Below are 23,413 nucleotides of genomic sequence, written 5' to 3'. Positions count from 1 at the left end.
GACCAGTCCATGGTACCACCATTCATGTGCCTCCCTTTCCAAATGTAATGTGGCAAATTTGATAGCGTCTTCTTCCAACATGAGGCTAAGTTGGAAGTAGGTATCCAACTTTTCTATCCAACCCCTTGTTGAACACTTAGATGTTCCATCAAAAGAAGGAATGGATTGTTTATTTACCATGCGCATCAAATCCTGATTATGTTGTCCCCTGAGTCTATTCTTGTATTTGATGTTGTTGTACTCTTGAAAAGACATGGTTTCCCGTGCATTTTCTTGTAGTGTTGCATACTCCCGAAAATACTCATCAAATAATCCACTCGGTTCCATTATTCCTCGGGTTACCACTGTCTAATTCTCTAAAAAATTGAGGAAGTAAAGGTCTATGACTTTTTCCATTAGTTGTCCTTGAGTTAGGATGTGCAGAAGAGCCAAGAATATGGTTGTTGCTTCCTTCAACACAGCTCCTGTTATCGACATTCAATCTGTTAGCACTGTTTTTTTTAACAAGAAAGGCCCAATGACTACAGCATGTCTCCGGAAACTTGAACCTGGGTGGGTGGGGTGGCAAGCCACAATCCCAACCACTTGAGCTAAGAACCATTGGAAATATGTACGCATTGTTACCAACAACGTTTGAATTTCCTATGAGATGGGCAATTATCTAGCCTATTTGTTGTTGCGCTTGAGCTAACAATTGTCTTATCTTATCTTGCTCTCGAATTATCCTTGCTCTTCCATGGTTGAACTATGTGTAATCAACTTTCTCCGGATTATACTCACAAGCTGGCAAGATGCACAGCTTTGATACAACTGTAATGTCCCAAGGGGATTTTTTTCCTTAGGGTTTTATTTTTTACTAGGGTTTTCAATAAATCAGATAGGATTATGCAACAACAATGCACATTCATATAATAGTAGGTATCCTTCTATGTAATGCACGAGATAAATATTTTCAACAACAATGGGATTCTTCAACAAATCACAATAGATTAGGGCTAACTACCCAATGAAAAGTAGACTTATTCAACCAATAATTCACCAATATAATTTTGATTGTACTATCAATATTCAATCGACCAACATTCTAACTACAATCCACACTAGCACTGTATAATTTTGTGGTTATTAGACTAATTACAATGCACTATCTAACAACCTATGAAACCGGACTCATCCAAAACAGGCCACGTGTCTGAATCCCACGAATCTGACACGATTCGATGAGAATTCGAATCCTAAAACGGGACACCATGTGTCCTAACAGGACACCATCGAATCCTAGTTGTGTCCCGATTTTGGGATTCGAATCCCAAAAAAGTGAGGGTTTATGAGGTTTATGAGGGAGGATTTATGAGGTTTATGAGGTTTGTGAGGGTTTATGAGTGAGGGTTTATGAGGTTTATGAGATTTGTGAGGGTTTATGAGGTTTGTGAGGGTTTATGCATATATTTGAATTTTGTATGTACTATGAAGCCCTAATCCACATGGGTAACACGGGCTTGCCAAGTTATGTTGTATATTAAGGTGTCCTCAAAAAAGACAAGCACGAAACAACACAAAAAATGGTTGCAAAATTTTGTTCCTAAGATTCTAAAAGGTGGGAAGTGCATAACAAAGGCCAATGGGACCACCAATAGTTCATAAGACCTTCACGAGTGCAAAAAGCAATTTTTGGAGTATTCGCCTCCCTATCCAATATTAATGATAGCCATGGAGAGATCTAGTTTGGTGAAGAATTGAGCATCCTTGAGCTCATCCAAAGGTGGTCATTAATGACTAGAATGGGAAACTTATCATCGATTGCCTATTTATTGAGAGCTCAAAAGTCAAGACACATACAAGACACATATGCAAATTGCCTACTTTCTTGAGGACCATGATGACCAATGAAGAATAAGGGTTGGCACTCAGGGTAGATGACACCAGCGAGCAGCAACTCCTAAACAATATTTTCTATTTCAATTTTTTAGACAAATGATCATGATACGGATGTGCATTGAGAGGCACGTTAGTTGGTATCAACAAAATAGAAACATGCATCCCTCGAGAGGATGTTCGCCCTTCAAAAGCTTTAAAGACAAATTGGTTTTCCCAATGTTAGTTGCATGTCAAGATGAATGTGTTGAGAACGTGTCTCAAAGGCTTGAATGGCATTGAATTGAGCTAATTGCAATTACTTTGAAAGTGCATTTATGCCCAGCCTACTGGAAAACCCATGTACAACTCACATAAATCCATGGTGAGAGGGCCTAAAGTCCACAACCATTGGACACCCAAGAGGATGTCAAAACCACCCATTTTAAATAGCAAACACATGGATTTTCAAGGGATAATCACTAATATGCAACTTCACATTTTCACAAATGTCACCACATTTTATAGAACCTCCACCAAGAATCATTATTTGAAATTTGTTCACCATAGCAATGTGTTTCTTGAGCTACATATCGATAAATAAAGTTATGCGCATTATTGCTATCAATTAAGACAACGACTTTGAGATGTTTGATGTATCCAATCAATTTGAGAAATTGGGTAGCAAAAATACCAATCAATGCATGCAGGGAGATATGTGGTTTCACATCTTGCGAATAGATGGGGTATATCTTCAACACATGGATGAAAAGTCTTTGGTTATAGACTCGGTTTCATCATTAGAAATGTCCTCTAAAATGACGCTAAAGAGTGTTGGCTCCTTACATTTATGCCTAAGAAAATTATTTTACATTACAATTATAACAAAGACCTTTAAGCTTTGTAATGTTGGCTCGAGTTAACTTATGGATCTTGAGTGGGAGAGATGATCGAAAGGGATTTGTAAAGGTGGGGGGGAATAGTGGGACTATACCAAATTGTTTAAGATTGGTCAGTTATCCAAATTAATGAGTATCTAGTTCAAAGCATTCATGGAGGTCTAAAACAAATTGTGTCCAAGCAATATACTGAAGTTATTATCCATTGACTTTGTTGCCAACATTCAAGATCTAAATATAAGACACCAACTCAAAGCTTCATTAAGTCATTTTTGGTGTCATGCAAGGAAACATAATGTTTCATCTAAGTGACCTAACCTAGGGGGGTCGAATCCATCAAATTTGTTAAGATCCACTTTAGGAAGGCTATAAGTCATTTGAACCATCAAATCATTAACAAGGGGGTTAGAACCATGCCCAATGGGATTGGATGGTTTGCCTCCTTCCCTTTTGGATAGGTGATCCAACAATTGATAACCTGCATATTCTGAAACAGGTGTCTAAGTTTACATCAGATTAGCTAGCTTGTCATGGATGGCATCAAGATTTTGTTAAGCATAGTTGTGATTGCAGTCTCTCCTATGTTGCAACTCATCACATAGAGTTACTAAAGAGACTTTCGTGGATAGCGCTACACCTAGAGTGTTATTGACAGAGGTGCATCCACAAGAAAAAGGCCATTGGAAAGTGGTACCAAGGTGATCGGCACTATGTTCTAGGTCAATCGAGATAGTTGTTTAGCAATAGGTCGAGCGAGTCCAACAAAAAGACTTACTTGAGTGGTACTATAATGATCAGCGCATCGCAAGGATTTTCTTGAAATTGGTCTCAAATAATGGTGCAGGTTGGACCCAAACTTTTTTTGCTACCCCTATTGAAGTTATACCCCCACCTGAACTTTACTACATGGATTGGGATTACTCTATAATATATGTGCAAGGTCCAATAGTGGTAATCAATGCATTCTCTCAAGGCACCACTAAAGAGCTTGATTGTACCCCTAGACGTGTTATCCAATTACCGAAGTACTAGAAAGTAATCTTCTTGAGTGTTGTTCTTGATGCACTTTACCAACTAGAGGGTCGATCGACTTATCAAAAAGCTAGTTCAAGTAATCTAGCAAACCTCTAATATACCCAAATGTACATGGAAGAGAAATTCGATATGCAAGTATTGTCTAATGCAATACTACTTGAAGCGGTATCAAAAAGCATTACATGGGTGTCCAACCAAGTGAAACTGCTTGTATTTCTTGTGCTTTATATTCCCTTACCACATATTTAACCAATGAATGAAAAATCACCATGTTATTCATAAAAGTCAAAATATGTCTAGCCTAGAAATATTCTCTAAAATGATCTGAGGAACTAATAACACTTATGATGTTCTCTTTTAGAAAAAATAGAGTACTCAAAGAGAAATTAATAGAATATACCAAGATTTATTGCAAAAATGACAAATTATAATAACAGCAAACAACAGAAGAACAGAAATACCATAAATAGTTATACCTTTATTAATGAAAATAATGTTCATTTCCCTCTTCGATGGGGCAACCACTAAATGAGCAAAAGCTCCAATTGCAAATACTTCACAATAGATCCCATTACTTTGCTTCTACTTCTTTACATAGTTTTATCTAGCTTTGAGGAACCTTTTAGAAAAGAAACTTTCTCGTAGGTGGAACCATCTACTAAGCATTACACGAACTACATGGACCTTATTTACTAGAGATGACCTCCATAAGTATCACCTACCTACCTACTTAAAGAGGTTAGAACGAAAGCCTAACATAACCTTACTCCAATAGGACATGCAATAATTCAATTTAACACAATCATTATTTTTTTGTATAAATGAGAATTGTTAGACCAGCCACTTATCAGTGTGTCACCAAGGAGGGCCTGGGGTCGATTCAAAGGGACTGGCCCTACACTCTTAAGCCTAACGCAACCACCTACAAGTTGCACTAGGCAAGTTCACTAAGTTTCAAACCTAGGCAAGGCCCCAATATTGGTCAGCAAACACTCCCTAATGCAGGATATCCACTGCTCAACCTACCCTGATGACCCACTTCTTGAGAGCTATATAAACTCAAGCCATCCATTGATTGAAAATAGCCAACAATCATTTATCATCAACATGAATATGCATTTGTATATAGAATGTTGTGCACAATGTACCTTTTTAATATTCTTTTTTTTTGTGAGTAAATATTTATGATTACCTCACTATACACTACTTCAAGTTGTGATAACTATAAAATAAATAGAAGTGCAATTATCACCTAGAATTGTACAATATTATCATGATATCAACTAATATTTCTAATTACCATGGCTATACACAGTGTCTAACTAACCACTAAAAAATTGTGTAATTTCATATCCACTAATTGAAAATAATAAATGACAAGTATTGTACAATATTTTCATGATATCAACCAATATTTCTAATTACCATGGCTACACATAGTGTCTAACTAACCACTAAAAAAGTGTGTAATTTCATATCCACTAATTGAAAATAATAAATGACAAGTATTAGATGCAATCACGTCAATTGGGTTTTAAGTTAGGTGGTTAGTGAGAAGTATTGTTATACTCCCCACCCATGTTCAAGTCCTACTTATGACATGTCACTCTTCATGAACCCATTGTTTCCAACAATTATCAGCCACAAGAACTTGCTTAACCATTTCACACTAGTTTCCACTGGCTTGATCCCACCACATCATCCACCCAACTCATAAATTAAGGTCTAGTGCAAGTCCAAATAATTATAAGACAATCATGGTGGATCCTACATTCTCGAAACTCTACAGCATCACCCCTTAGTAGCAGTTGTGTGGGGAGCTTGAGAGAAGGAACCTCTATAGTAGGTATCATAAACGCTCTGAGCCACGACTTCAAAAGATGGACCAAATTCCCACTATGCATATTTGCATTGAGGTGACAAGACATCACTCTTCGAACACCTTTTGACTCAATTCCACATGAAGCCATATTTCAAAGGATCGAAGACGCTAGAGTGTCATATATTCTCATCACCGCTATCCTACAAATTCATGACGCAATGCTTGGCAGCCTTTGCACAACACATGAATTATTTGATTTCATCAAAAACACTACTGAGGAGAAGTAAAGGTGTCCCTCTAACCCATGTTATTTAGGATCTAAGCAAATGAGTTACAAGATTTTTGCACAAGCACATCCAACTAACCAACAGGTGTCTCCACCCATCATGTCATGATCTCCATCCTCGCATTCATCGATGATGTGGTCCTATTGGCCTCCACTTTTGAGAGTCTATAGAGACAGTCAAATGCACTTGCAATGTGTGATGTTATACAAACTTTGAGAGTTGATGGTCAACCTTGTGAAAATCAACATCATGATCTTCAATTGTTCAAAGAATTCCCTTTGAAGGTTCCACCTTTACTTCAAAGGGGTGGAGGTTTAACTACCAGTGCATACACATATATGGGGGTTAACTTTACAAGGCCTTGGTTTGAGTTGAACCAGCTCTCCAAACCCAAGTGAATAAAGAGTATGGGCCCCTTGCTCTTGTAGATAGAGTAGTTCCAACACCATTTCCAAGACATCTCATCCAAACTAGACCTCATGGACTTCAACGTCAAACTCACAATTTTGTACGACTACAAGGAATTGGTGTCGAACTTGCTCAATTCAAATTGATTTGTCGATGATGTGGTATCTTGGTCTCCACTTTTGAGAGTCCATAGAGATAGTCATATGCCCTTGTTATGTGTGATGTTTTATAAACTTTGAAAGTTGATGGTCAACCCTATGAAAATCAACATCATGATATTTAACTGTTCAAATAATTCCCTTTGAAGGTTTCCACCTTTACTTCAAACAGGTGGAGGTCTAGATTACCATCCCATATACATATATGGGGGTTCAATTTTCAAGTCCTTGGTTTGAGTTGAGGCAATCTCTCCAAACCCAAGCGAATAAAGGATATGGGCCCCTTACTCTTGTAGATAGAATAATTCCAACACCATTTTCAAGACATCTCATCCAAACTAGACCTCATGGACCCCATCATCAAACTCATAATTTTGTATGACTCCAAGGAATTCGTGTCCAACTTGCTCAAGTCAAATTGATATTTCGATGATGTGCCCCTCTTGGCCTCCACTTTTGAGAATCTATAGAGATAGTCAGATGCCCTTGCAATGTGCGATGTTTTACAAACTTTGAGAGTTGATGGTCAACCTTGTGAAAATCAACATCATGATCTTCAACTGTTCAAAAAATTCCCTTTAAAGATTTTCACCTTTACTTCAAAGGGGTGGAGGTTTGTGAAATTTCCTTAAATGCACGAACTAGAGTTTATTCTTCTAATTGATTAGCAGTTTATTTGTTTAGGGCAAATAACAAACAAATCATTGATGCATTCTTCACAATAAAAATACGTAGTGGAATTATAAATTAGGAACTGAGAAATTGATGCACACACATAAAAATAGACACCAATATTTTGGACTAAAAGTCCCTGAAAAAACCCTGAAGCAAAAGTCGGTGCAGAAGATGAAGGTTTATTTTATTATTATGCAGCAAATGTGGAGAATTACAACAGTTAGCCTTCCTAGCTTCGCTCCAACGATTTTTCTCAACTAGAAAATATACTAGGAAAATCTTTTCCCTCACAGCAACTCTCTTGGACCCCTTAGCAAACTCGCACTTCCCAACTAATTTGCACAATTGGGTTGGAAATGCGCACTGCCTATTCTGATGAGTTTGATCTTCCTCTAGAACTCCTTAAGATGAGTCATCTTGCATGTCTTTGCCTCTAGAAACAATTTGCTGGGCCTCCCGGGACTTGATCCAAGCACTAGCAACTGAATCGATCCCTCTCACAACAACTCGCACTGTAAAATTCGGCCTCCTGCTAGAGAATTCGGCCTTCCTTCCCTGACTCTGGAAAACCAAAAGAAATTCTCCCTACCGCAAACCCCTGCTACTCTCCTTGCCTGGCTCGAACTCTACCCTTGTTGAATATTATGCATTGTGTAATTCGCACTGTCTTGCTCCCTTGCTTCACAACTATAAACTATGTCTATCTCCATCCCATTGACTTCCTCTTATAATATCTCACTAGAGCATCAACGGCCAAGATCTAATTGTGATCAATGGCTCAGGTCATCTTAGACTTCATCAAGTCATTTTCTGGAAGTCTCTAGAGCAAAAGTCGATTTCCTCAATTAATACCCATTAATTAATCTATTTTCCTAAGATAGACTTGGGAACTTTTTAATTGTTTATCAATTAATTTAACTGAAAGGTTTCTAAGTGTTTTCTCTCAAAACCTTTTTTGGGTTTTGGAGATCTCGTGTTCCTTAGCCTCTCTAACACCTTAGAGACTAGAACACCTTTCTAATGCTACCATAAACTTACAAGATTTAGATTACCAAACATACACGTATAAGGGGGTTCAATTTTCAAGGCCTTGGTTTGAGTTGAGGCAAGCTCTCCAAACCTAAGTGAATAAAGGGATGGGCCCCTTACTCTTGTAGATATAGTATTTCCAACACCATTTCCAAGACATCTCACCCAAACTAGACCTCATGGACTTCATCATCAAACTCACAGTTTTGTACGGCTACAAAGAACTGGTGTCCAACTTGCTCAAGTCAAATTGACCCCATATTGAGATAGTTCAAACCCTCTTATTCACTGTGTCATCAGATGCTACAAAATGGTCCCATATTCCTTCATCTATGCAAAGTTTACAACATATTGTTTTCCAAACATAGGCAGTGTTCAAACAAGATTAGTTGTTGCATTGCCTTCGAAGATTTTTTTACACAACATCGAGGAGAGATTGATACCCATATCCTGCTTGTTGATCTCTAAAGGTAACACAATCTTCCCCTCCCCCCTCCTACAGAGCACAAAATTGGTTTTCAAATGTTTATTGTTTCCTCTAATGCTACTAGTCACCTCTTCCCTAAAAAGCAAGAGATGAATGGGATTATTAGAGAGGATATTCACATGCAATATCTCCAAGTCACTTGGATCGTCACCTTCAGGGTTTTAAATACCAAAGATGACCTTTTATGCAGAACACTTAATGGATATCAGAGAAGCCCTCATAGAGTGGTCCCCTTTACGTTTTGACATTGGATACAAGAACTCAAGACCCACAAGTGGGTTCTCACCAACTTTGGGTGGAAGTTAAGCATCACACACCATGAGGGATAGGCACTGTTTGTCTAGGTATGGGAAAAAGGCAATGGGGGGGGGGGGGGGGGGGGGGGGTTATGTAACACTCCTTAAATAGGCAATGGAACCAACCATGTATCTCAAAGTAATGGGGATGTCTGAAAATAAGTGCTCCTATTTCTTCGTCTCATTTAGATTGCAAATCCAAAAACTAATCAAATGATCACAACTTTTTTCCCAAATTTCCTTTGTAGGGGCACCAAAAAGCATGTAGATTGCAACATCATTCCAACTCCCATATATATATCAAAACCCAAAACATAGCCCAACCCTGAATAGGTAGACCCTTGAGTTGTTATCATAGGGGACCTCAATGTAGATTGCAACATCATTCCAACTCCCATATATATCAAAACCCAAAACACAGCCAAACCCTAAATAGGTAGACCCTTGAGTTGTTGTCATAGGGGACCTCAAGATTGCTCAAGTTGAATTTAGTAGGCACCCCACTTCTACCAACTCTCAACCAAAGGCCACCTCGTCATAGGGGACCTCAAGATCACTCAAGTTAAATATAGTAGGCACCCCCCCCCCTTCTGCCAACTCTCAACAAAAGGCCACCTCTTCCAAACAAAGAGGCATCCCACGAACTAGATCAATCTCCTCTAACCATTTTTCTATATGAAGTTTCTTTCCTACAAACTAGGATGGTAAAAGAGCTTCCCTCCCGACTCCAACAAATGACCCTCTCGCTCCATCCCACAATAGGCATTTGGTGTGTTTATGCTCTTTGCCTTGTAACCTACTCAAACTGGTATATTTCTTCTTTTTAGCCACAAGAAAAATAATAGTGAACTACAATAATCGACCCTAACTTTTCGTCCCTCAAAACCCTAATGTAATTTGTATAAACTCCTCTACACCCACCCAAACTAACATTTACATTTCAGTTCTTTATATATTTAAATTTTGAAGTTTTAGTATTTTGGGAACAGTCTATAAAATTTTGGGCTCCCTCCACAAGTGTCTTTGTATCCTAAAAACTTGGTGGATTGTTGTAAAATAGTGAAGGAGCTAGAAAGTTAATACCCTTAAAAGTGATGTTTTGGAAGACAAAGTTTTCAATCTTACTTGCAGTTAATCTTAATTCTTGTTCTAAACTTGTCTCATAAAATGAGAGGCATGCAGGGATCAAATTTTGAATAACAATGAATAATTCAAGGTGAGTTCATATCTGACAGCTTGTCTCATAAAATGAAAGGCATAAAGGAGTCAAGTGTTGAATAACAATGTAATGCTTCAAGGTGAGTGCATACCTGACTATCAGAACCAGCAGAAAATACACCCTGATGGCTTGGTGTTGCAGCCAATGCCAAAACATCCCCCTTGTGATATGTCAGGGCTTGTAATAAAGTTCCTTGGTGAGCATCCCAAAATTGAGTACTTCCAGTACTATCTCCACTGACAAGAGTTCCATCTCTACAATCACAAAGTCCTAATCATTGAACATGACTTCAAGAATAGTTGCAATCAAAAAAATCATCAATACATCTCCATCTGAAATCTGCAAACACTAGTTAGAGAAAGAATCTAATATATGAATTAAATGAGACTAACTCATTATACACTAATAAAGCAAAGACAAATCAATATTGTCCTGCAAAATAGAAACATCTAGAATGGAACATGTAACCAATATCAGGTACAGAAATAGAATGGAATAGGACAAGCAAATATCACTCGCAAAAAAGAACATTCCAGAATGAACAAATAGATAAAGGAATATCTTAAAAATTGTCGAAATACGCACAAGGAATAGATGACATAACATGATTTTATTGTTAAAAAAACACACAAAATATAACAGATGCTTAAAATGTAGTTCCTTCAAACCCATATTTCAATGCGATGTGTACAAATCTCCACCAATCTACAACTTTAACACCATGTATGCAATATTTATGATTCATGATGCATATATGTCAAGGCATGACATATATACCTGACTATTATTTAATTAAAATTGATTTTTAAAAAAATGAAAAGAACAAATATACATACCGTAGGACAAGAAGAGACCAGATACAGAGGTCTGGCCCACTGCCCAAACCTCCAAGACCAGCTGTTATCCTGTATACCTCATGCAATGTTGTGATATCCCAACATCTAATACAACTGCTCCATGATATTGAAAAAAAAAAAAATTAGAAAGAAAACAAACTGAAAACAATAATTTAACATTAGTTAGGCTTCCTACCTATTTACAATTCTATAGATTAATGCAGTTGAATGCCTTAAAGCCGCAATATACAAGCAAAGTTTGATACAATAAAATCAAACAGAACCCATTATATTCTAAACACGATGCAGCTTATAAATTTAATAAAAGTCCAATGTAATTTGTTCAAGGGGGCTTTCTGGGTCTTGGTGCAAAGAAAACACTGTTAATGCTCCCACCAGGGTTCAAGTCTTCCCCCAGTGGCATATTTACCTCTTGGGTAGTGCTTGTGCTAGTGTTTGTATCCCATACACAGTCAGGGGCATGGCGCAAAAGTCCAGAGTGATTTTGGAGGAATAAAAATCCACTATCTGTGGCTGCTCTCCTGAAGGTGACTATTGGGAACAGATACCATTGGTGGTCACAAAGATATGAACGGAATTAAAAAATTGAAAAAAAAACTAATCTATTGCTATAATTGTAGCACCACCTAGTATATTATGTCAGAACATCAAAAGCGAGCTTGGTGTAGCCTTAATTGTTTGGCATTAACCAAACAATATGTGAAGATCTACACTCTTGTAACATATTTTCAGACTGATAACATGCAAAAGGATTTTAACGGTTTGTACAAAATACAAGATGATTCTTAAAAAAGAATAACTAAATCAAGTTTTAATATACTTCCCAATCCTTATATGCTTTCTTAGGATAGCCTTGGTAGTTTGGCATTAACCAAACAAAACGTGAAATTTACCTTTCCTGTAACATATTTCCAGACTGATAACATGCAAAAGTAGATTACAAGATTTAAATGGTTTCTACGGAAAACAAGCTGGTACCTAAAAGGCAATAACTAGATCATAGTTTCAATACACTTCCCAATCCTTATATGATTGCATTCTTTCAATAACAACGTATCCTTGACACAAAATCCCATTTGCAAAAGAGACAGTTCATAAAATACTTATACTAATTCAAACTAATATATGCCATAACAGAACCCACTTTTTAGTGGTGTTATTTGAAGCAAATTCTGAAAACCAAACAAAACAACTAACACATTCATTTTCATAAAGCTATGCTGAAAGGATTAGAAGATACATATTTACTGAGTACGAATGATTACCCCGCAGAGTCACAAAGTTAGCTCCATGTTAATCATAACACAGTATCAGCAGCTCACTGTGACTCATTTCTCTCCGCAGTTCTCATTCTAAGAACATAAAAAGATTTTAAAATGAAGTGATAAATAATGTTCTCACATTATTTTAGAGACTGAGTTTAATTCCTGTGTAATCAAAAAGATTGATTACTAGGATTAAGGTTTTTTCCAAACCAAGTACTCAATACAATTCCCATACAAATACATGTCCAGCTTTACAAGTACTATACATTACATCTGTCATTATTAGGATCATAATTATAATTTTAAAGCAAACTACAATCCCAACATAAAGGCAAATGGGCTAGATCATGCATACCCATCAGAACCTCCTGCAAATATTTTCTTTGCATCCAAACTCCAAACAACACTCAAAATTTTTCCTGTCATGACATATATTGCAAAGCATTTTATCAAAATAGAATAGCTAACTTCAATAGTTTGCAAGAAAATAAATAAAAATATGTTCTATTATATTATCAACTAATTTTATCACCTTCAACTCTTGGAAATGACCTGTAATATTCCATGCCTTCCTCACGAACAGCATAAATGCGAACAGCACCATCATCACAACCAACTGCCACTCTTTGTACCACCAGTTCTTCTTCTTCACTATCAGATCCACTAGCAGTGCTATTTATTCCATTTTCATCATCATCATCATCTTCACCATCATCATTATGGCAGATGGATTCAACACGAGAATCTCTTGCACATTGTAAGGGTTCAGCTGCCATTTGCCAGATAGATCCTCCAATGGCCTCTACAACCGTCTGCACCAAACCAGAAGTTTAAAATATGCCAACAGGCCTGATCATATGAACTATGTGCAACAGCAATTAGAAAGGTCTACAAATATAAATTTCACAGTTCATTGAATGCAAAACCTGAAACAAAATTTCCTGTTGAGTGCAGAGATGAACACACAGGGAAACAAAATACTCTAAATAAGGCAAGAGTTGGCATGAAATAAAGGAGAAGAATATCTGGGCACTAAAGGGGAAGAATATCTTAGAAATAGCATATGAACTAAAGGAGAAGAATATCTTAGCACATTTATTGGATAGAGTATCATTTCTAGTAAGCTACAAATTCACTATCAAATTCCTAAAACCATATTACAGAATGATCACCAGCAACTGAAATATACATAACCAGAAAAAGGCCAGAGTATCACCATACAACACCCAATCTTTCCATATAAAGGGAAAGTCATTTCTTTAAAATATCATCATAGCATTGTCATACGAAACAACGTTCAAAATAAATGGGAGCAAGGTAGAGATTTCTAAAATTCTATGACAATGACACATCAAAATGGCTCCTTTTAAAAATGTGATTAAACATATATAAGATGAATCAATAATATCGATGAGAGATCCTGAAGATACTAAAGGGGAAAAATATCTTAGAAATAGCATATGAACTAAAGGAGAAGGATATCTTGGAACATTTATTGGATAGAGTATCATCTCTAGTAAGCTACAAATTCACTATCAAATTCCTAAAACCATATTACAGAATGATCACCAGCAACAAAAATATACATAATCAAAAAAGGCCACAGTATCACCATACAACATCCGATCTTTCCGTATAGAGGGAAAGTCATTTTTTTAGATATCATCATAGCATTGTAATATGAAACAACATTCAAAACAAATAGCACAAGGTAGAGATTTCTAAAATTCTATGACAATGACATGTCAAAATTGCTCTTTTAAATATGTGATTAAACATATATAAGATGAATCAATAATACCAATGAGAGATCCTGAAGCTATAATTTCCATAGGACTTCCCCTTCAATCTGAAGCCACGGCTTTCCTCCAAATGGATCCCTCCCTGGAAGAAGATCTCATAGACTACTCCCATAATCCTTTAGAAGGTATTGACATCTTCCAATATTCTTTTAATCTCTCTGGTTCCTCTCCAAGTGTAGCATGGGGACTGCCAAGTGCCAACTACGTTTTCCTCTGATCTCCTCCATCCCTTCATCGACGTCGTGAACTCTCTACGTCCTCTTCCATCCGGGGCTATCAAAATGGGCTCCCCTTCCAACTTAGCAAAGTGAGTGGAAAAGTTGCACTCCAAGCCATCATATCAGCCAGGGTCTACTATGGAACTCAAATCGAGATCCTTGATTTTGGAAGGGGTATTACTCCCTCCCCCAAGACACTACCTTGTCCTTTGACAACTTTACTTTCCACCTCCAGGACAAACTCTGGTGCCCTTTCCCGATCCCCCTTGTGGATCCCTTGTCGTTAGGCTTCGTTTAAACTTTGCTAACCCTCGAGACCATGAGAAGCAAAGAGCCAACTCAATGGTGGTCTTCCCGACCTTCTCCAAAAGTTGTTGCGTTTAATGCTCCTATCAAACAAAACCGCAAGTGTATCAAGAAGAAGTTTGTAGAAATCAACTTAGTTTTTGACAAAGAGGTGCAGTTGAATGAGTCTAAAAAAATGGAGCAAGAGGCAGTCATAGGTAGGTTTGCTCAAATGATGGGCCCAACGAAATTTTGTTGCTCTCCTTGTTTATTGCCTACAAACTCTGATTCTCACGAAAGGTTGGATTCCTTGGATAGCTTGGTCAAGCGATGATGTGCAAAAATTACTCAAAGATCATCGGTTTTGGGGCGGGCTCACAACCCTACTTCTCAAAAATTGGATCCTGGAATTTGATGCTCGCACTAAGAAAATGGAGGTCATTCTGAAATGGGTGAGACTGCCTGCTCTGCCCTTAGTTCTTTGGTTGACAAGCATGTTCAAGGAGATTGGCAATAAATTAGGGTTTTTCTTTGAGGTGGATGAATCCTTTTGCGCCACTGGTTATATGGGCATGGTGAGGAATTTGGTTGGGTAAAATATGGTCATGGGTTTGGTAGACATCATCACTATCAGCTTTGGCAACAAAACGATTAAGCAACCACTGGATTATGAGTGAGTGCCATTCAAATATGGCCATTGTCACTCTTATGGTCATATTGGTTTTGATTGCCCAATGGCACATAAAATGCAAAAATGGGTCAGCAACCTTTCTCCAACTCCCTTCCGGCCCACTTGAGTAGCATGTAGCGACAGAAGAGACAATTATGATGGATGTAAAGTCAATTGTTGATAATGTGGAAGTAGCGGCAAGAGATACTTATGGAGCTAGGGCCAACAAAAGCTTAAGCAACCCCAGGTATGTCTTTGGCTACCACCTCTTGCCCTTCTTTGTTGCAAAATTTTGTTCCCCATAATATTATTAACAGCTCTAGGTTGGACATTCCTCCCCCCATTGGCCCTAGTCACATGTACCCTATTTGCTTGCCTAGGAAGAATTCCCAACGTCCCCTGTCCCCGTCGTCACTCCATTACTCTGAGTCTTCCCCTCCTATTCTCCCTCAGCCACATCCCCCTCCTTTGCAAAATATTGGTTACAACCATAAGCCGCAAGGAAAACCCTCTTCAAGCTAGGATTTTCTGGAGGATTCTGATTGTCTACCTTTGCTTTTGAGGGTTTAGGAGTGCATGCTCCTATAGGAGGCCAAAAAACTGGTAGAGGTCGGAAGTCATATTTTTCATATGCTCCAAAAGCAGCACAAGCAAAAATAACATTCCCTGAATGGGGCTCTTAGAGCATCCACCCCGGAAGTGCATACCTTATGAAAATTCTTTCTTTCAACTATCAGGGTCTATCCAACCCTATGAAAAAATTAACTCCGAGGCATTTGATAGATTCCTTCTCGCCCCAAGTAATTTTGATCCAAGAATACATGATCGATATGTCCAAGACAACCCCCCACTATATACAATCTGCCCAATGTAGAGATTTTTGGCCCTTGATGAGGACGGGAGGTCGAGAGGGCTAATATCAAGATGGAAGAAATCTAAACTAAAGCTCCAAATAGCACAGTCGTCTCGAAATGATCTACTTTTGGAATTGTTCTTGCAAGACATGGATTGTTCTTTCTCAATACTAAATGCTTATGGTCCCTGTCAAGATAGGGAACCCTTCTGGGAAAATATTTTTTCTCTACCGAATGTATTTTCCAATGCGATGATTTTCCAACAAGTTTCTCAATCTGGAAGGTTGGTTAGAAGGAAATTTCAAAATGCAGCAATGGATTGACTCTAGGAGCAATTCGTACCATTGTCCCATTCTTTTTTTACTAGCTCTGGCCCCTCCAAAACCAACCAGCCCTTGCAAGTTGAATCCTCACTGGTTTGAGTATCCTTCTTTTCTACAAGTTATTCAATCTGTTTGGATCCCCCTACAACAACAATGATAGAGAACCCCCTCCCCTTCAATTTCAAAAAAAAATATTAAGCAAGTAAAATATGCAACCATATCATGGGCAAAACAAAAATGAGAACAAGACACAAAATCATTGGAAGACATAGAATCCAAAGCTTAGGGCCACTCCTAAAAAGAAAGGGTCGAAGATGCACAGGGATACCCAACTCCAGCAAATAAAATATTTGGAAGCACAAAAGAGAAAGATTCTCTTGGATAGGGAAAAGAGTGGAAGATGAAAAGCAAAAACCTTTGGCTTTAGGCGAGTGACAAAAACTCCATATTTTTTCATCAATATGTCAGTCATATAAGATCCATCATTACTATGATACTATCTAGTCCATAAAAAAGGAAAATGGCTCCCAAGCTACCTCTTTTGAGGATATTTCCCAAACATTTTCTTTGAAAATATTTATATTGGTGCAAGTAGAGTCAATATAAATCATATACTCCATGTTGCTACTCATTTTCCCTGTTTTGTGAACAATCAAGAAAATGAGGACTTGATAGAGGCAATTTCCTTGGAAGAACAGGAAACCACACTTCACAGCTTCCAAAAAGGCAAGAGTCCAGGGCCATATGGGCTACTTGTTGAATTCTATATTGGTTGTTTTGACTTTTTGGGGGAGGACCTTTTGCGCGTGGTGGAATATTCTAGAACAAGTGGACAGATCTTGGCCCCTTCAACTCTAGATTTTTAGCCCTAATCCCCAAGGTGAACAATCCCTCTTTTGACCTTTTAAAATCTATCTTGCTATGTAATGCAATCTACAAGATCATTTCCAAAATCATTTCCCTCCGCTTAAAAAACATCCTCTCCTCCAACATCTCCCCTGAACAGTTTGGGTTTCTCAAGGGCCTGCAGATATATGATACTATACGTCTAGCCCAAGGGGGCCTCACTCCATCCATAAGAATCGTCCCCAGGCAACTAACTATGAAGTAGATTAATCAAAGGCTTTTGATAAAGTCAAATAGTTATATATTTGACTTTTGTTGCTCCATCAAGGCTTCCAACACTTGTTTGTAGCAAGGATCATGGGTTGCATCTCCTCAACTTCTTTTGTTATCCTAGTCAACAGACCCGCCTCCCCCTTCTTTAATGAAAAACAAGGCCTAATACCAAGGTGCCCCCTCCTCCTTGCTCTTTCTAATGGTGGCAGAATCTTTCAATCGTCTTCTAAAGAGTGCTCTCTCGTCTCATAATTTTAAAGGTATCTCTCAAGCGCTTTAGTGCATACTATCACATCTATTATTTGTAAACGATATCCTTATTTTTGTGAAGGTTCCTTCCGATCTTTGGAGGCTTAAAATATAGCTTTGGGAGCCTACTGCTAGGCTACATGAATGCTTATAAACAGGGGAAAATCGCACATCTTCTTGTGGGAATGAAGGAGGCAAAGAGGAAGCGATCCTCTGCACTTTTGAATCCCTAGGTCGAGGAAATCACAGATCACTTGAAATATTTGTGCTTTCGTCTGAAGCAAAACAATTATTTAATGCGGGACTAGAGCTGGCTAATAGCAAAAATAGCACAAAGGATAGCAATCTAGTGCTTTCATTGACTCTCTTGAGCTAGAGGATTCGCGCTAATAAAACTCATCTTTGAAGCTATTCCCTTTTTTTTTTGCCACCTTGTGTTGGACCCTAACAGGTGTTCTTAAGAAAATAATACAACTTGCTCACAAGTTCCTTTGGTCGGGGAAAGGAAGCAAAAATTTATTCTCCCTAACTTCCTAGACTCCACCCCCTACCTAAAGCCATGGGAGAATGGGGTCCAAAAACCTAAGTTGGTTCGCCTCAACCTTGGCTACAAAGACTAATTGGCATCTCATAGAAGCTCAAGGATTGTGGGCTCAATACACGACTCAGAAATATATTTCTCCCTCCTCCCTAACTAATGGGATAAGAGCCACAAAATATTTTGCCTCTGAATCTATTATATGGAAAACCATAGTAAATGCATTCCTTATTCTCAGCACTGAATTGGTTTGGTTAATTAAGGATGGGGCCAGTTGTATAATCAATAGAGACTCCTGGGTGGGTTGCATGCAAAAACAATCTTCTCTCGGAGGAGCTCACCCAACTACTAAACCGAGCAGGCATTTTCTATTTGGGACCAGCTTCTCACCAGATGGATGGATTTCAAAATCGGATATCCAGTGATCAATTGGGTTTGGTCAATCCACTCGGTGAAAGATGGTCTAAAGATATTATAGCCCCTTAGTATCTCACATATTTCCCTTTCCAATGTGTCAGACAAATTAATTTGGTCAAGCTCTAATACAGGCAATTACACTCCCAAAAGTCTACTATTTGTCCATTTTATCCAAAGAGCACAGAAAAAGTTGTGGAAAACAAAGTGCCCTACCAATACAAAGCTACTAATGTGGTTGACGCTTAAGAACAAGGCTCTTAAATGGGATATCCTTCAAAAAAATCTTTTGAGGGGCCAGGCAAATGCCCCCTCAAAAAAGACAATGACAAAACCTTTCAATATCTATTTATCTCCTGCCCTTTCACCAAAACAGTTTGGAATGAAACCACCTGGCTGAGAAGACAACACTTTAAATGGAAAGGTGACATTGTGGATGACTATCTAAAAACCTAGATCTCCTCCCACATTCCAAATTCATATGTCAGGTTGGCTCTCTCCATAGCCTAGGCAATCTGGTTGGAACGAAATCATGCTATATTTGAAGATATAACCACTTGTTTCACTTTGTCTGACCACCCTTAGCATTGCCATATATGATTCAAGGACCTTCGTTTGACATCTTGTGCCCCTAAGTGCCATGCAAAATCAGAAATACTAAAGGATATATCGTGGGCTTTCTTTGATGGTGTTGCCTCTCCCTCTCCTCCGAGGGGGGCTTCGAGGGACCATGTTCTCAAGTTCCCAATATATCTCCTTTTGGGTTGGGACCAATCACAAACAATTTTGCAAAATTGTTGGGCATCACATTACTTCTCATAATAGTGGAAGAACACAACATTCCTAGGTTGCGTATCTATTGGGATTCCTTACTAGTTATAAATTGGAAGAAAAGGGAATTTAGGCAACAGAACATCAAGTTCTTGCCACTTTTTAAAGACACTGGAAATCAAACTCAAAAGTTCTCTTACATCTCTTTTGAACATGTCTATAGGAACAGGAACCAGTCAGCAGATGCACTCTCAAAGTTGGGGCTAGAGTTGGTCCAGGGAAATGGAAGACAACAGAAGCGAAAGATGGACGTCAAACTGAAATGAACGTGGTCTGAAGTAAGACTGACATAATAAACACATATTTCAATGAGCGTTTTGAGCTTTTTTTATGTTTTCAGACTTTTTTGGACAGTTAAATGAGCATACTTATGATAGTTTTTGAGATGTATTATGTGAAAGTCTAAGGCTGATAGTCAATGACATCAAGAATGCCCAAGTCTAATAACCAATGACAAGAGGGGCAACGATGGCGTTGGCTCGCTATCGGAGTGCTCCCGATCCAACGAGGTGTTTGAATGCAGAATCATTGGGATGGATGTAGGAATGGATACTCCTAGTGTTGAAGAATCTAGGGCATCTAGGTATGATGAGATTATTCTGACGATGATAACTATTCGTGAGGCACTTTTTGCTTTTTCTTATTAGCACAATCTTCTCTTATTATTATTAGAGTGTGTTCTCTTACTTCATTAAACAGTTACCAAAACAAAAGAGACAAGAACACAAGATGTTGGCTCTCAGCCAAGGCAAAACCTCTCTCTTAGAGAGGAAAACGCTTCTGCAAATTTCTCTTATTGAAGCTTCAATTGACAAATGCCATACCCTAGATCCTCCAAGCACAATACACAGTCTCTCTTTTGTACCTTCTCTTATGTTCCTTAATCAAGGCCTTCTTCTACACTGCACCTCGACCTCTTCCCTCGCACTTCTTCCGACAATTGGTGGCACTTTCCTTCGCTTGTTTTCCGGCAACGGCAGAAGCCCTATGTCTCCTTAGAGACCTCTTCTTTGGTGTCTTTGTTTCCTTCTCTACTTCGCTTGGCAATCTTCTGTTTCCTTGATACTTAGGCTAGAGAATGAGACCTTCCTTGAGAGATATTTCTGAGTTGAGAGGTTGATCCTCTTTACCCTACTACAGATCTGATTTCTTCGCACGTGTGGCTGATATAGACTTGTACTTGGCCTTTGTTCTTGCTTCTTTCCTTTTCTTTAGGTGAGACTTCGCTTGAGATGGAGGCCTATTTGGAGCCTCTTTTTCACCCAAAACACCTCTTCTTATGTTGTTGCACTTAGGGTTCTGTTATGACAGCAAAATGACCCTTTTTCCTTCGCACGTGTGGCAGAGATTAGCCCCAAAAAAGCCCTCCCAAACTCAGTTTCTCTTCCTTCTTCGCTGCCCTAGAATCACCTTTATGCCCCTTTTTCGCACTTCTTTTTCGACCTGTCTTCTTCGTTGATTTTAGAGATGATTGATGGTCTAGTTGTGAGGTCGAATGGCCCTATATATAGGAGTTTGTCCCTCCTATTGGGCCAACTTGAGCTAGTGAGGCTGACTTGACTTTAGGTGCACCAAAAATTCATTTCTTTGAGCCGACTTGAAGAGGAGACTTGTCTTTGCTTTGGAGGATCTCTTTTGACATATTTCTTTGACTCTAATACATAGATTTACATAGTGTAACATGCCCACATGGGTCTTTAACAATTACATTGACTCTTTGACTTTCCTAGAAGCACTTAAACATGTGCTTGACCTATCAAATGGGCAAGAAACCCATTCTTGATAATGACAAAAATAATAATTCTTTTCTTTTACAAGTACAAAGATCAAAATTACATTTATGAAGACCGAACCTAGTTACACTTTCTTCAACACTTAGCATTCAAGGTCGAAGGAAAGAAGGTCTAGATAAGTCTTTGGATACACTGTTGGGATTGGAAAGGAGTTCGTTGGGGGGGCACCCTACACAAGAACCATCTGGTACTAATGCCTTTGACACTCTAGGTGTGAGTGAATTGATGTGTTATTCAGCACCTCCGCAATGGTCCCAAGGATATTGGTTGGCCTCCCAAACATGGGGGTTGAGGGGAGACTTGAGGTCTCACTATTCTACTATTTGAAATACTCTGGAACTCAACTCGTCGCTTGTTGCTCTGATCAACCAAATCAACCTAAAAGTATGATGTGATCGTTTGAATCGTCCCCGACTAAGGCGGGGTATGTAGGATCTAAGACTTGTCTCTAAATATCTCCCAGATGAAGAGAGTTAAGCATCTCTAGTCGAGACACAGTAAGAAGGTAGAGAGGGATCCACCAGAATCTCTATAGAGGCAGTGGTGGCGCCCTCTGATCTCGTAGTATAAGGGGCACCTAAAAATGAGGAGTTGCCCTATCTCTGCCTCCTGAAAATGACACACCTAACAGATCATATCTGACCTTAGTATATTGTAGTCAGCATTTGCTCAAAGTCAATGAGAACCAACTTGAAGCTATACCAAAGGGGATCTTGAGTGAGTACATCCAATGTTTGCGCATCTATGGGGGGCAGACAATGATGCCATCTTATAATTCCAGGAAATGCTCAAGATAGAAGGACATCTTTTAGCCCAGGGTCGTCCAGGGGGGAGAGTCCAAGTAACCTGAGCGTACAATTTGTACATATTCTCTCTAATGCACTAATTCAGTACATTTCTAGGCAGCACGAGATGGCTCAATGCAACAAGGGAGAATATGAATGGGGAAGATGCTCTATGGAGATGGTTAATGAATGGAGAAATCGAGAAACATCTGATAACCAACCTCGTGTCCAACCTAAGGGGTGAGTTGAAGCAAGGGCCTCCAAGGAACAAAGTGCAAGGTAGGGGTACCGATCTCTCCCGACAATTGAATTTCTCAAAGATTTGACTCTATGGAAGAAAGAAACCAAGCATAAGATGACATCAAGTCAAAAGGGGTGGGGGTCACCAAACTCTACTAGACGAATGAGTTGTAGGATTGTACATTTACATTACATGATGCACCTGAGAAGCAAGGTTTGGACTCTCTCCATCTAGGCCCAATCTGTCTGTACCAAGCTAGGCCCCCCAAATCTTGAAGCCATAGAGGACCATGGGTCTAATAATCGTGTCCATGAGGTAGAGTTTGGACAAGATGTCTTGAAGCTGACTCCGGAAGCACTGTCTCTCAATAAGAGCCACGAAACTATACACTTTTCTAAGTTGAGGATGGAGTGCCTGCCAGATACCAACACAAGGACTTGTGCATTATACTCCTAGGTAGATGTATGATGTAGTGACCTCAATATCTTCCACTCGGAAGTACAAATGCATGTCTATGAGAGTTTTCTTCAAAGCATTGAAGATCATAACCTTGGTTTTACCTAAGTTGACCATCAATTATCAAAGGTCGCAAAACCTAGCCTATGCATTGATCTGTTTCTACAGGCCCTAAGGAGTAGATGCCAACAAGACCAAGTTGTACGCACAAAGGAGTAGGGAGATCAACACCTGATGTAGAAGGCAACCATCCCCCTCCCGGATGTGCTCATTGAGGAAAGATTATAGGTCATCAATGTAAATACCGAAAAGGGTCAACGCGAGTGGGAACCCATCCTGAGGCAAACCCAAAACTTACTAGTAGAGTTGCCTAATGCCTACCAGATGTCAAATAAGCCAATGTCGCAAAGCCTCTGGAATAATGCCAATGTCACAAAGTCTCTGGAATAATGCCTCCCTAGGCACAATATCAAATGCTTTCCAAAAGTCCACAAAGGAACAATAGACTTTCGAAGAGAGGTGACGAGCCTCCTCAATAATGTCT

At 38.8% G+C, this 23,413-nt stretch overlaps 1 protein-coding gene across 1 annotated transcript in view; it reads right to left on the bottom strand.

Annotated features, from left to right (window-relative positions):
• Positions 1 to 23,413, bottom strand: part of PCN (Transducin family protein / WD-40 repeat family protein) — a 32,518-nt gene that overhangs the window by 7,605 nt on the left and 1,500 nt on the right. The window contains exons 2-5 of the mRNA XM_089421924.1: positions 12,824 to 13,103; positions 12,647 to 12,710; positions 11,006 to 11,119; positions 10,261 to 10,423 (exon numbers count right to left, since the gene is read on the bottom strand). Of these exons, the coding sequence (XP_089278050.1) occupies positions 10,261 to 10,423; positions 11,006 to 11,119; positions 12,647 to 12,710; positions 12,824 to 13,067 (585 nt within the window). The 5' untranslated portion in view covers positions 13,068 to 13,103. The remainder of the gene's footprint in view (positions 1 to 10,260; positions 10,424 to 11,005; positions 11,120 to 12,646; positions 12,711 to 12,823; positions 13,104 to 23,413) is intronic.

Source organism: Pinus tabuliformis, chromosome 6, assembly GCF_031772625.1.
Source record: "Pinus tabuliformis cultivar Carrire ecotype Pingquan chromosome 6, CPIR1, whole genome shotgun sequence".
Classification (NCBI taxonomy): Eukaryota; Viridiplantae; Streptophyta; class Pinopsida; order Pinales; family Pinaceae; genus Pinus; species Pinus tabuliformis.
Note: the sequence above shows the minus strand (reverse complement) of the source record. Positions and strands in the feature narration are given on the sequence as shown.